We start from the raw sequence: 13,218 nt of genomic DNA, 5'->3' as shown, positions 1-13,218 counted from the left end.
GAGTACGATAGGCTGTGGGGCGAGGATATGATGGGCGAGGATAGATTGCGTAATATTCGCCATCCGCCGTTCGAGAACGTGGAGCTGTATGGGCTGATGACACACATACTGGGGCTGGTGCCCGCGCCCAATAACGGCACTGCTCAGTTCAGTCGCTGGTGGCTGCGTCAATAGCTATAATTTCCTGTGATGAAAGCTTGCAGCTGCATGATAATTTTACTAATAATTTTGCTTATTTATTTAAAAACAACATAAATTGGAGTACATAATGTCTGTGAGAAACAGCATTTTTTGCCGAGCGGCAATGCAAGATATATATATATAAAATATACAGGCCAAAAATGAATTGGCAACCTAAACTTCTAAGAAATTACCCTTAGCTTCCGTGTAGGCATCCCTGTATTCGTCGTAAATAGTCTTGAGCTTATCCCTAAGCTCATCATGTTCTTCCCTGGCGGTTTTATACTCGCCAGCAAACTTGTCATACATGGTCCACATCCGTTCTAAATCATCCTCCGCATCAGTAACCGTATCCTTGTCCTCAATCTTTCCGCGCTTATAATCGTAGCAAAGCTCTGCGCTCTTCATATTGTACAAGTCCGCGATGCTCTGCCAGCTATTTCTGATCTTCTCGAGGTGCTTCATCTTGGCTTCGCATTCTCGAAGGTATCTTTTTATAATTTGCACTTCTGGGTTTCTGTCCGTGAACTTGCACTCGAAATAGAGGTTGCCCTTTACGAGGGATGCGCGGAGGGCATAGATAATCTTGAGTTCCTTTATAATCTGCATACTTTCCTTATTTTTGAGCCTCTTTTCGATGTCGGCGAGTTCGATGAGTAGTGCTTCCCTTTCGTAGTCGGCCATGGTTGCTTGGAAAAATAAGTGGCGATAGTTGTGAATCAAATATAACACCAAAGTTTAAAAAGTGGTGTTGAAAAAATAATATGAGTATTGACGAAAGAGTTGGATGGAAAATATGTGGGGAGGAGAAAATACATGGTTTAATTATAAAATATTTCCACAGCTCTCACAAGCACCTATTTTTCCTGCTTTGTGTGTGCGGAGTATCAGCTTGGGAACACCCCCCCCCCCCCCCCCAAGCAAAAGCAAGCAAAACGAGGCAAGGAATATCAAAAGGAAAAGCAAAAGGCAAAAGGCAAAAGGCAAAAGGCAAGGGGAAATAAATATTAAAAATAAATGGAGGCCAGGAAAAAAACAAATTTACTATATAAAATAAATTGTCAAGGTAAAAAAATAGCAAACGTGGGCTCAATAATTAAATAGAATAATGTCCCCACCTTTTTATAATTTGTCTGGCCAAACGAATATCTGGGCGCTCAACACATTAAAAAGCATCAATTGAAAAGTATTACACACAAACTCAATATGCATTTTAAAATAGTTCAATAATGACAATAATACCACATACACACATGTATCGCTTCGGACCACATTGCACAGCTTTTTAAATCTCGAATAATTCTGTTTTTTGAGGCTCTTGCAGTTAATGTATCTATTTATAATAGTTAAAAAACAACCAGACGTGCTTTGACATATACTTAGCTACCTGAGGTAAACTAGTGCCGAGTGATACAAGGCAACGTGTCAAATATATTAATTAAAAAGCTTAATTGAATCAATCGGTTTGCCAAATGGTACAATCATTTTTTAATTACCACTGTAATGGCAATATACATACATACATATACACATGGGTGTATGAATATTAATATACAACCATTGATGGTCCTTAAAGCACCAGAAAATAAACAAGAATTTGACTTGATAATAAAATGCATTTAATAGTTAGAACAGACAACATGAAAAAATAGAAAGATAGAAGAAAAAAGAATAATAGTTGTCCATCAAGGTCGTTAATCGTGAGTTACCGCCTTCAAAACCACAATCGCACCCCTCCACTTTCAATTGAGCTCGCAAAAGTCTGCAGCCCTCGCGAGAAATGATAAAGTAAAAAGTAAGAGAGCGAGTATGAAGAAATTTACTCAGTCAGCCATGACATAGTAGCCATAGCGCAGCCAGTAGTGGTCAAACTCATAAAGCACGCGGTCCACAGACTTGTACCCGTCGACCACCTCGAACGCCGGAGGAGCGACATCCGCCTCAGCAACGGCATAACGCAGTGCCTTCCTATCCTTTCCAGCACCAGCAGCAGCACTAGCGGCATACCCGCCAGACAACTCATCTCCGCCACGAGCCTTAAACACGGTAACAGTGACATAGCGTGGACCAAACGCCTTAGTGACCTTCTCAACCAGGCTCTTGATCCCCTCAGGCTTGTGCAAATCAATGCCGCTGTTGTTCGAGATGTTGGTTTCGAAGCTCGCATACGAGCAGTGCGGCTCTGGCGTCACATGGATGGTATAGTAGCCATCGTCCTGGACGCCGTTAAGCGAGAAACCGCAGGGCGTGAACAGGTATGAGTCGCTGGCAGACTCCGGGTAGATGGCCGAAATGCCCGATGCATGCTCGACAGCCTTGCCGCCGATGGCGCCCTCCTCGGAGCTGACGCCACCGAGGTACATGACGCGCATGCGCTCGGGGTCCAGTCCGGTCATCAGGATCTCCACAGTGGTGTCCTCAACAGCCAAGCTCGCGCGCGGCCCATGACCGCCAGCGGCGGCAGCAGCAGCGGTGGTAGCATAGTCAGACGAGGCCAACATGCTATGCACGGTAGAGCGCGATGAGCTGCGGCTGATAGCGCAGAACAGTGGCGAGCCCTCGGCCGAGTTATTAACGGCGGTGTCCGTCTGATTCTCCCTCTCCCCCCCTTCTCTCTCCCCTCCCTCCCTCTCATCTACCTCCTCCTCCTCCTGCTCCCCGCCGATGCTGCGGTGTCCGTTAGCGAGAACGCACTCATGGGGCCCGCTCATGTACACGTGCCAGTGGTCGCGGTTGGTCTTGCCAATGAGGTACGCGGAGCCCTCGGGGAACCGGGCATCCAGGTACGTGACCTCCTTCTCCCATGAGCGGTGCAGCTCTTCTTGCTGGTCGGGGAACATAAAATTTTTGCGCGAGTAGAACAGCTGGTACGCTCCGGTGGCTCCAAGATACGCGCGAGCGATGTCGAGGATACGCGGGATGGCGTACAGCAGCGTTGTCGTGCCGCAGGTCTTGAGAACCAGCTTGTGCGAGTAAACAAAGAACGACGACTCGCTACCAAAAATAAAATATAATTAAAAAATTGGACACTTAATTGTTAGATCGTCATACGGCTTGATTACTGCATTATTACTGCATTTATTTATGTTGGGGAGGCACAGAAAGAGGCACAAAAAGCGGCGGGGCACACAAAAGAAAGGAGAAAGAGGATAAAAAGGAGGGCAGGCGTGTTTTGAGGGAATGGCTGAAGCAGTAGAACAAAAATAATACCAGCCGGGCATCAGACAATGAAAAATGAAAAATAAAAATATAGAAAACAATGGTATACTACTCACCTCAAGAGATACGAATCGATGTGCTCGTTGCACAAGGTGCTCAGCACCTGGCAGTGTACGAGGTCCAGCATATCGCGCCACACTGCGCGAGGCACGCACCTCAGGCCACTGCGCAACTCGGACCACTGATCCTGGTCCTCGTCGCTAAGCTTGACCTCCTGATTAATGCAGACTGCAGCCTCAGCTGTCGGCGCAAACCACATTTCCAGGAGCTTTTCGGGCCCCTCAAAGGCACCCGTGTACCCCTCGCTGTGCGTCCCGTTGGAGCTGCAGGTCTTGGTACATAACTGATTGCTTTCGGCCTGGTGATTATTATCGGTGACGCCCACGGCGTTCTGGGCGCCACCGACCTTCAGCGAAGACGAAAGCTGGGTGGTCATTTGGTATATCAGTCACACAAAAAAAGGAGTTTGAAGAGCAGATAAGCTTGCTTTATAGTTCACTCTACCGTCGTCAAAAATGACTTTTGGTGAGAGAGAGGTTTATTGTTATGAGAAAGAAGAAAGAGAGGAGGGCCGAAAAACAACTATGCCAGCCGCCAAGTTGGTTGCAAGTAAAAAATGAGGAAGAAAATTCCGCTACTTTTTAAATAAGTATTAAAAAAGGAGATGAGAAGAAAGAACCAAAAGGGGGAAAGGAGAACGGGCAAAGTAATATGAGGGGCAGAGCATGGCCATTTTATTTTACACTGCAAGCGATGTTTTTTTCTATCTTCTCTTTTCATCTTTTTCTCAGGCTTGCCATCATTTTTCTTCTTTTTTACCAGCCGAAAAAAGAAAGAATGGATGTACGGAAATGGCTCTGCACTTCTTATCTTTCTGGAAAAGACAATGGGTCAATTTTTTATTTTTATTTTTTGGGATGTCCACAAGGACAGTACAAGAGGAAAAATTACGCATCGCTCGGGATTGCATTCGAGTGCCAAGTTGATTAAAATGGCAGCAAGAGAGAAAACATTCTAATATTTACGCGTTTTGGTACGGGTTTTTTCTTTTTACGTATAATTTATATTTCGTTGCAGTGTAAAATCTGATTATCGTGCGTTGCATGGCCAAACAATAGAGTGAGAGGACAAGGAGCTCCTTGATTCCTGCGTGCGTGCGTGCGTTTGCCGACGCCGCTGCCAACATCGCAGCGCGCGAGTGTATATGATTGTCGCCAATCGCTGCAACAGCTGCCACACACCACGACAAGACGAGAAATCTCGATTTCAAAAATAATCACTACAAAAAATAATCGCTACAAGACAAAATCACCTATTGTCTCAACATTGGGCTATATTCCCGAGTCCCGTGTCCCGTGTCCGAGTGAGAAACGAGACGAGGAAAAAAATATTGGGGCGATAAATTTTTTAGACGCTGTTGTCATGTGATTGACCAATTAGGAAACAGGATCACTATCAGGGATTTATCGACCTTTTTCTTTCTTGAAGTATCCTAATCAACACGATTTCATTACTTCGAGTGCAACTCCATATTTGTATTATTGAGCAAACGCTCGTATAGTTTGGTTGGTATTAAAAAATAAACTGAGAAAATTAAAATAATGAAAAATGGAAGAATCATGCGCTGGATTGGGTGTCATGACATTTATCCTTTCGAGATCTATAGATAGGACACAATTACTAGTCATTTTAAACTGCGCTTCTAGTATGTAACAAATTAGTTTAGAAAATGTAGCTGTAAAATAGCTATATTAACAAATAGTTAGCAACACTAGTTTAACTATTAGAACAATGTACTATTCAAAATTTTAAAAATGCAAATGCAAAGCACTCGACTGGTGTTGAAAATAGTTGGCTTACAATTGTATTTCTTAATTGTTGTTTCGCAGCTCGTTCAAAAATTCAGTATTCACAACCATACTATTTATTTATAACTCCAGATAAATCATAAAACGAGGTGTGACACTTCAAGGAATTTGGAGCCGATGCTCAAGAACAAGACCAAGGCCGCTATCGAGTCCAACTTCAAGTACAGGTGTTGGAACCACGATATTGCATCGGTGTGCAATTTCATTTTGATATTCCTATATCGTCGCGAATTTGGTGAGCGCCACCTAGCTTTCAAACGCCCTGGTAGACTGCCAATTGATCCGAATGCCACACCCAAGCGCAAAGAGACAATACTATTTTATCATTTTCTTCACATCAAGGCAGCTATTACCGCCTGACAGCTCAATACCCACTGGTTTTACCCAACAAATAATAAATGAATGGACGGTTGCGTCTAGAATTTGCACCAGTGCATCCATCATCAGGGCAATTCCAAAACGGGCCACGCTGGTATTCGCGCGTCTTTTGATGCAAAATCAGCGGATTAGTATGCTATTATAAGACTAGCGCTGGCTGCAGATGTGGCGGAACATGTCTTTTTCGCCGCATAAACCGCAGGCAACTGTGCGCGGGGGTAGTCCAGCACTGCGTCACAGATTTTGGGAAAATAAAATTATTTGCAATGCCAGCCAAGTAGCCTGGCAAGATCATCAATTGGTTTCCCGGTGGCAGCTGTTCAAACTATTGCAAAACTGCACCATGCCATTTTTCGCGTCTGCACTTCAACCGCCGAACAAACGACCAATCAACTTCCTCTGCATGCACAGGGGCAGAATCAGAAGTGTGTCAACATACTTTGCCATATTGAAGATTTTATGAATTGAAGAGGTCAAGTGCACATAGCCTTCAACATGGCTGACAACTGCCCCTGTGCTGAGTCGAGCACCCATTTAAGCAAGAAATGCATTAAAAGTTAACTAATTCGACTGGATTTCTGCTCTGCTTTGGCTGGCAAAAAGAATTTTGAACGGCGCACGGGTGCTTTAAAAAAAGAATGTTTTAGTCCATGATATGTAAAAATAAAATTGAATTGGAAATTCAAATGTAACTTTTGAACGCTGCCTTTTCTGCAGAAGCACTTCGCATTTCGAATTTGTGATGATCCATATTTAATTTATGCTCGACACAAACTCTAAACGCTAAGTACTCCTATTAGAAGGAAGCGTTTGAATTTTGCTTATTTTATCTCTTAATTAGGGGGTGTGCTTGATCATATCCGCAGGGTTTTTAAATACCCCCGAAAGTATGACCAAGCACGCAAGTAGGACTCTTCGAAGTCGCACTTGCAGCAACAACGTTTTGATTTTCCAGGCGTGCAAACTGAGGGATTGTTATTACCCCCGCATCACCTTAATATTCGCATGTTTAATTTATTAATATGCCATCTTTTCCCCTCTCCTTCCTCGTGTTTCTTAAGGCAGGACTATTTTCCTACCCATTTCCTTTTTCTTCCGACCACCCACTATTTGTATTACCCCCGTGGGTGGGTTCTTGTAGGTGACGACCTAAGTTGGTACCGATGCCAACATGAACGAACCGCTAACGACTTGAAACTTGGCTTGAAACCGACGAAGTGAATTTTTTGGGAGAAAGGCAGAAAGGAGGAGGACTTGTGGAAACAAGAGGAAAAAAGTTTGAAAATGTCGGGAGCAGCACCATAACCTTTTATACAATTTCGAAACCACATTTTTCTTCTTCCTCAAGGAATAGCACACCAAAACACCGCGCAGCATCCCATCTGTCAAAAAATCTTTTTGCGCCTGCTTGAGCCGGAAAATGTGCAAATTTTAGATTTCTACGCTGGAAAGCCATGGCATTTGGCACACATTTTTGGCCTACTTGACGTTATCGTGAATGGAACAATGGGCGTGCCCAGGTATCTGTTTAAAATCACTGTGCTGAGTGTGGATAACCGGATGTTGCTTTACAATTTTTATTTGAAAATAATATATACAAACATGCGTGTCCAATTGCTTCCATACCATACGGCTAAAAAAGTAAAAACAAACAGAAAATTGATGTGTAAAAAACTAGCCAGACGCATGGCATGCATTGGGTATTTTGTTACAGAATGTACAGTTTTCATTCAACTGGTCATTGAATGTCATTTTTTTGCATTTCCACAAATAAACAAACACTGCATGTAACAAGCCACATTGATTGCATTATTAATTTCAAGCATGATTGTTTATTTTCTTCGTCTTGCCTTGCCCTACCTTGCATGTATCCAACACCAGCTCCCTGTACCCATTTGTAATTATAATAATGGCCAGTTTGTGCCCTTCCCATTTTACTGGCCGCTTTACTTTTTCCCTTTCAAAACGCCTTTTCATTTCTCGCATTTTTCTTCAAGAATTATCTATTTGAAAATACGTGTCTGTTTGTTGGCTGTGCATGTAAATAATTAAAGTAATTTTTTCTTTGGCAGTGGCTTAGAATGGGAGCCAAATAAATACGGGAATTCTCAATGCCAAGGCGTTAAAAATATTTGGCTAATAATGTATGCACGAATCTTGTGTTTGACTAGAAACACACAAGCAGCAGCATAGTAATCCTTGAGAACGAATCTAGCGCAGCTAATACTTTCGAATATTTACAAAAAAACATGACCGACTACTACTTACTTTTGGCAGGAAACTAAAAATAAATGGGATATTTCTTTATGGGTACACAAAAAACCAAAGTAAATAAACGTTTGTTAAAAAGCGTTAGCAGAAATTGTTGTATTCTTTCGCTTTATTTTCAATGTCTCTCAAGTGCCAAGATAAGTGCAGAAATATGATAATTCATATTATGCCTGGCAAGAGAGGTTGGTAAAAGTAATGAAGAGAGCGTACACATTGCTTTTACGTGAAGTACCACATGAATTGAAGTTAATACACTGTGTCGTGCTCTATAAAAATGTGGGTCTAAATCGATATATTCAAGTCTTAAAAATTACTTACTTAACTGAAAAAGGGGGCAGCGCTGTGTGGGCAGCGCTGTAAACATCATGGTGTTCCTTGATGTCAGCCAGCAATAACAGAAATGTGTATAGTGGCCATGAGGGCAATCTTGATTCTTGAAAAGGGAAGATAGTGGCTTGAAATGTGTGTTGGGCACCACACACTGCCACAACAACAACCACGCAAATTGATAGCGTTAAATTGTCAAAACTATAAAAAGGAGAGGATGTTGTTCGCCGTTTATTTTTATTTTTATTTTTATTTTATTCTTCTTTAATTTCTACTTTCAATTCCACTGCTTTTTTATTTGCCTTATCTGTCCAACGTGCATTATAATACGTCAGTTATTTATTGTGAGCTATATGGCTATGCATAAACTCGGCTTTAAGAATATTAAAACAGGGAGTCATCAAGGATTAACAGACATTAAAATAAAATTTGAAGCATATGGAAAAGTCAAATCTATAGATTTTAAAATAGATAACACCAAGTCAATAAAATACCTGAAAACCTATTTAATTAACAATTTTGAACTCGATATACATCAACCTAACAGGAAAAGAATTAATACGAATATTAAATTGGAGAGCGTTTATTTGTCTAAAGCTTCCATTAAAGATAACCATGCTATTCCATATCCTGATAAAGCAATAATAAAAGAACTACACCCCGAAACTTGCCCGTTTACGCTATACATGTTGGTACAACCAGAAATAATCAATGTGAACCCTGTGAACAATAACGATATTTTATCCAATAAGTCCGAATTATTCTATTTTGATGTATATTATTATAACTTTGGCTATCCTCCAGAAGCTGTCCAAGGATGCAGTACAATTAGCACTAAACTTGGTGATATATTCAAAAGCAACAAAGCAGAGGGTAATAGCAAAAAAGATGTGTACTATTCACCATTTAAACCCGTAATGACAGAATGCATTGTGTACAATGAGAAGTGTACTATAGAAAAGTTTTCAGAAATTGTAACAGGCAAGCTAGAATTGCATATTTTCCCCAAGATTGACCTGAAGGGTTGTAAATATAAAAACACTTAATGTTTGCATTGTTTTTTGGTTTATTCATACATATACATTGTTCATTAAAGTTGTAAAAAAGGAAAAGGAAAAGTGAAGTATGTTTTATTTGACACCTGAGTTAATTCCCCGCTACAAAATTCGCAGAAGCCAGCGTCGCGCACAAGTCTTCAATCTCCGTGCCAGGCGGGATCAGACTATGGCGAACAATAGCCTGGCGACACTCCAGTACAGATACATCCTCTTTCCCACACGAGAAGCAAATAGGCAGTGAGTAAGAAGGCAATTGTCTCCCAGCCAAACTCTCCATCGCAGTCGCCTGCAACTGCAACTGCAATATCGAGCTTTCATCTTCCAAGCCCAACCTGGATGATGTCTGTATGAGCTGATCATTTGGGGAGCTCTCATACAGGGGTAGTTCGGATCCACCACTGATGGCTGATTTGGGCAACACAGAAAATTGCGCCGGAATAGTCACCTCTGCCGTATGTCCCTCCGGCGCCCGCACTGAAGCCGTCAGAACCAGCCTATGCGAAACCAAATACTCCACACACTCACACTCAAACTGCACGCCGTCATTCACTCGAGGGATCGACAGCCGAACGTAAAACTCATCTTGACCACAAAGTTTGGCCCCCACAGACCCGTAGGACATTAGTTTCTGGGAGACTATGTGGGTCACCCTGTGGACACGACTGCTGGTGTGCGCCGTGTTGTCAAAGATGGTTTGGGTTTCGCGCAGTTGCAAAGTGAGCGCCATTAGGTGGTGGTTTTTGGCATTTGCAGTGATTTCGACTAGGAAGGTTGCAGTGGTGGCGTCGTTGATGGCAGATTGATCAAAACTCAATGTGACGGAAACGCGGTCCTCCCACTGTGTCCCGACACTCAGAGAATCAAACACAGTGTGTGCCCAGTGTCCGCCGTCCCGGGGACACCTCAAAATAACCACCGGTTGCTGGACAGTGCTGCTGGAGCGCAGTCCGGTTAAAACCAATTGTGCATCCACAGTGTATTTAGTCTCGCCTGTAATAAGATCAGCAGTAGCTGGCAAATCGCCAGAAACAATAAATTCAAAGTGCAGTTCGTGCGTGCCTGCCGCGTACTGCGTGTACTTAGCCTGCGGCTCAATGAGGTTTTGTGTTTCAGATACAGCCAAGCGGTTGCGCTCGATCATCAGCGGGTTAAGGTTTGTATTCTGGGTAGATTTGGGCGTGGGTGTGGGGTATTTGAGCTTTTGCTGGCCTTGGAATGTGATGTTGAGGGAGCGGATCTTGGTGGGAACGCGCAGGCTCATGAGAACTTTGCCGGTCAACGTGCATCCCGAGGAGGATGCACGTTCGCCGTATAGGTGCACTTCGGGAGTGTCGAGCAGTATGGAGATCGTAGCAGGCTTCATTTTTGATAAAGATAAATAAGAGAAAAATAGGCCTGAAAAATATGGACAAAAATATGAACAGAAATAATTTGAATAAAGAGGAAATATTTGGTTGGCGTTGATTGGAGAATGGAAAAGAGAGAGGGAAGAGGGTGCGGCTTTTTTTATTTTTATAAAATGTAAAAAAAAAATGATCTGTCTGTATTTTTATTGGGTCTACCATAGGAACATCTGAGGTGTAGCCAACGGAAAAAAGGAACAAAAAATTTGTCATTTTAGGAAATTCGAAAAAGAAGGGGTTTTATGCAGGAAACCTGTTTAGTTAAATTCAACAAGGAAAATGTGAAGCGTAAAATGTGGAGAGGCAAATAAAAATATGCAGGACCACGGGATTCACTTTCAACAACAAATAATAAAGTGTCGTTGTGGATTATCCTAAAAGATTTAACGTCATTGAGGAAGAGAGCTTGTGTGTTTGTAGAGGTAAAATGCTAAAATATAGACAATAATCAGACCGGTCTAGAATTACTGTAATATTTCCAAGAAAAATAGGAAGAGCCCGCTGCATGAAAGAAAATAAATACATTGTGCGAGATAACCAAACAAGTAAATGCCAAATACTCGATTTAATGAGCGTAACCCAATTGGTGACCAAGCCATCCGATTCATCGTGGGATTTATTGCAGACCTGGTTACATACTCCTCTTATCACAAATTATTCTAGGGGCTGCATGGTCGAGAGTTATCCGGACCTGTGTCTAATGCAATGATAGGCATTTGAAAGTTTTATTGAGTTAAAGACAACAGAGCAGTACCAATTGTAAACTTGAGTATGGATAGGTGTTTTATGGTGTTTTTAAGTTCTGCAAGTCAGATACTTGCCAAATGATTATTGAGCAAGGATAAAACGATATTCAATTTGTTTTGAATAGAACCATTTGAGGATGCCCGCCATATAATAATAAAATAAATACCTTATAACATAACGATACCCGCCATATGCGTGCATTCAAAAACCGCCACCATAAGTGTGGTGATAGCGAGTAAGCTGCGGACTTGGGTATAATTGCTAAACCCGTCATTTTTATAATGGCCAGTTACAATCAACACACAAAACAGTTATTATCCGTTATCCACAAATTCGTTTTTTAAAACATGCCATTGATTGCACGGCAGCTTTGGCAGCAACATAATTGCCACTTTATCCAACAAAAGACGCGGTCATTCACCGTCACATCATCGCAGCGGCTCAAGGTTCTTTTTTTCGGCACAGATGAGTTTGGAGCCAAGATTCTCAAAGCGCTTGCGGAAAACAAGCGCAACCCAAATCCTCTGATCACCGAGCTCGCAGTGGTCTGCCCGGCGACACGGTACTACAGCAAGCTGCGTGCGAACAAGCCTCGGGTAATGTTCCAAGCGCACACGGATATTCTCGCGTACAGATACAAGCTTCCAGTGATGAACCCGCCAGAAGGCAAGTCGCTCACCGGGTGGGCGCCCAACGGCACTGACGGGAAGCCTTTGTTGGGCTTTGGCAACGAGTTTGATATTGGCGTGGTGGCTAGCTTTGGGATGTTTCTGCCGCCGAGGATTATCAACATGTTCCCCAAGGGCATGATCAACGTGCATCCGTCGCTGCTGCCACAGTATCGCGGGCCATCGCCGATACAGGCGGCTCTGCTGAACGGCGATACAAGCACGGGGGTGACAATCCAGGAGGTGCACCCGCAGGTGATGGACGGCGGCCGCGTGCTCGCCCAGCTGCCATACGAGATCGACCCGCGCGACAAATACATCGACATGGCGCACGCCATCGGCCGCCTCAGTGGCAGCCTGACCATCCAGGTGCTGGAGAACCTCGACTTTGTGCGCCGCCACGCCGTCGACCAGGACGCCAGCCTTGCGACACAAACAAAGCTGTACAAGAAAGCCGACGCGCAGATCATCTGGGAGCAGATGACTGCCACGGACATCATGCGCATGCACCGCGCGTTCTACCAGAAGGAGCCGGTGCACACTTTCTTGCGCATCAAGAATAAGATCCACCACGTGCAGTTTATGGAGCTGGTGGAGCCAAAGAGGGGCCCGCTGAGCGACGACTTTGCCGCGAGTGACCCGGGCACGGCGTTCTTCATGAAGAAGGTGCCGTATGTTGAGATCAAGTGCATTGATGGGAGTAGGATCCATGTGACGCGCTTTAAGGTTGCTGGCAAGGCAGAGCGGGATGCCTTCCAGTTTGCCGCCGGTTACCATGACCGCCGCAAGGGCATGCGGCTGCTCAGCCGGGCAGCGGATGTGAAGCGGCCGACGCCGCCGTTTGTGTACCCGCCGGGGTACGAGAGGCCCGCTGCGCCAGAGCCGGCTAGCGATAGTGCTGCGCCAGAGCCGGCTAGTGATGGTGCTGCGCCAGAGCCGGCTAGTGGTGGTGCTGCGCCAGAGCCGGCTAGTGGTGGTGCTGCGCCAGAGCCGGCTAGTGGTGGTGCTGCGTCGGATGTGGAGACGCTAGTTGATCCGGCCAGTGACAGCGAGGGCCGCGGCAGCAGCAATGGCGATGGCGACAATTCCAAGTAAACTC

The 13,218-nt window shown here is 44.0% G+C and overlaps 1 protein-coding gene across 1 annotated transcript; it reads left to right on the top strand.

Annotated features, from left to right (window-relative positions):
* Positions 1 to 4,076: 4,076 nt before the first annotated feature.
* BX661DRAFT_189710 (uncharacterized protein) lies at positions 4,077 to 4,709 on the top strand. Its single transcript, XM_051537606.1, has one exon. The coding sequence runs from the start codon at positions 4,125 to 4,127 to the stop codon at positions 4,383 to 4,385; it is 261 nt and encodes an 86-aa protein (XP_051388575.1). The 5' UTR covers positions 4,077 to 4,124; the 3' UTR covers positions 4,386 to 4,709.
* Positions 4,710 to 13,218: the final 8,509 nt, after the last annotated feature.

The sequence above is a fragment of the Kickxella alabastrina genome (genome assembly GCF_025024165.1).
Source record: "Kickxella alabastrina strain RSA 675 chromosome Unknown BX661scaffold_47, whole genome shotgun sequence".
NCBI lineage: Eukaryota > Fungi > Kickxellomycota > Kickxellomycetes > Kickxellales > Kickxellaceae > Kickxella > Kickxella alabastrina.
Note: the sequence above shows the minus strand (reverse complement) of the source record. Positions and strands in the feature narration are given on the sequence as shown.

What these genes read in the sequence shown, in the direction of transcription:
- BX661DRAFT_189710 (XM_051537606.1), top strand. Translation starts at nt 4,125, where the DNA reads ATGGCCATTTTATTTTACACTGCAAGCGATGTTTTTTTCTATCTTCTC.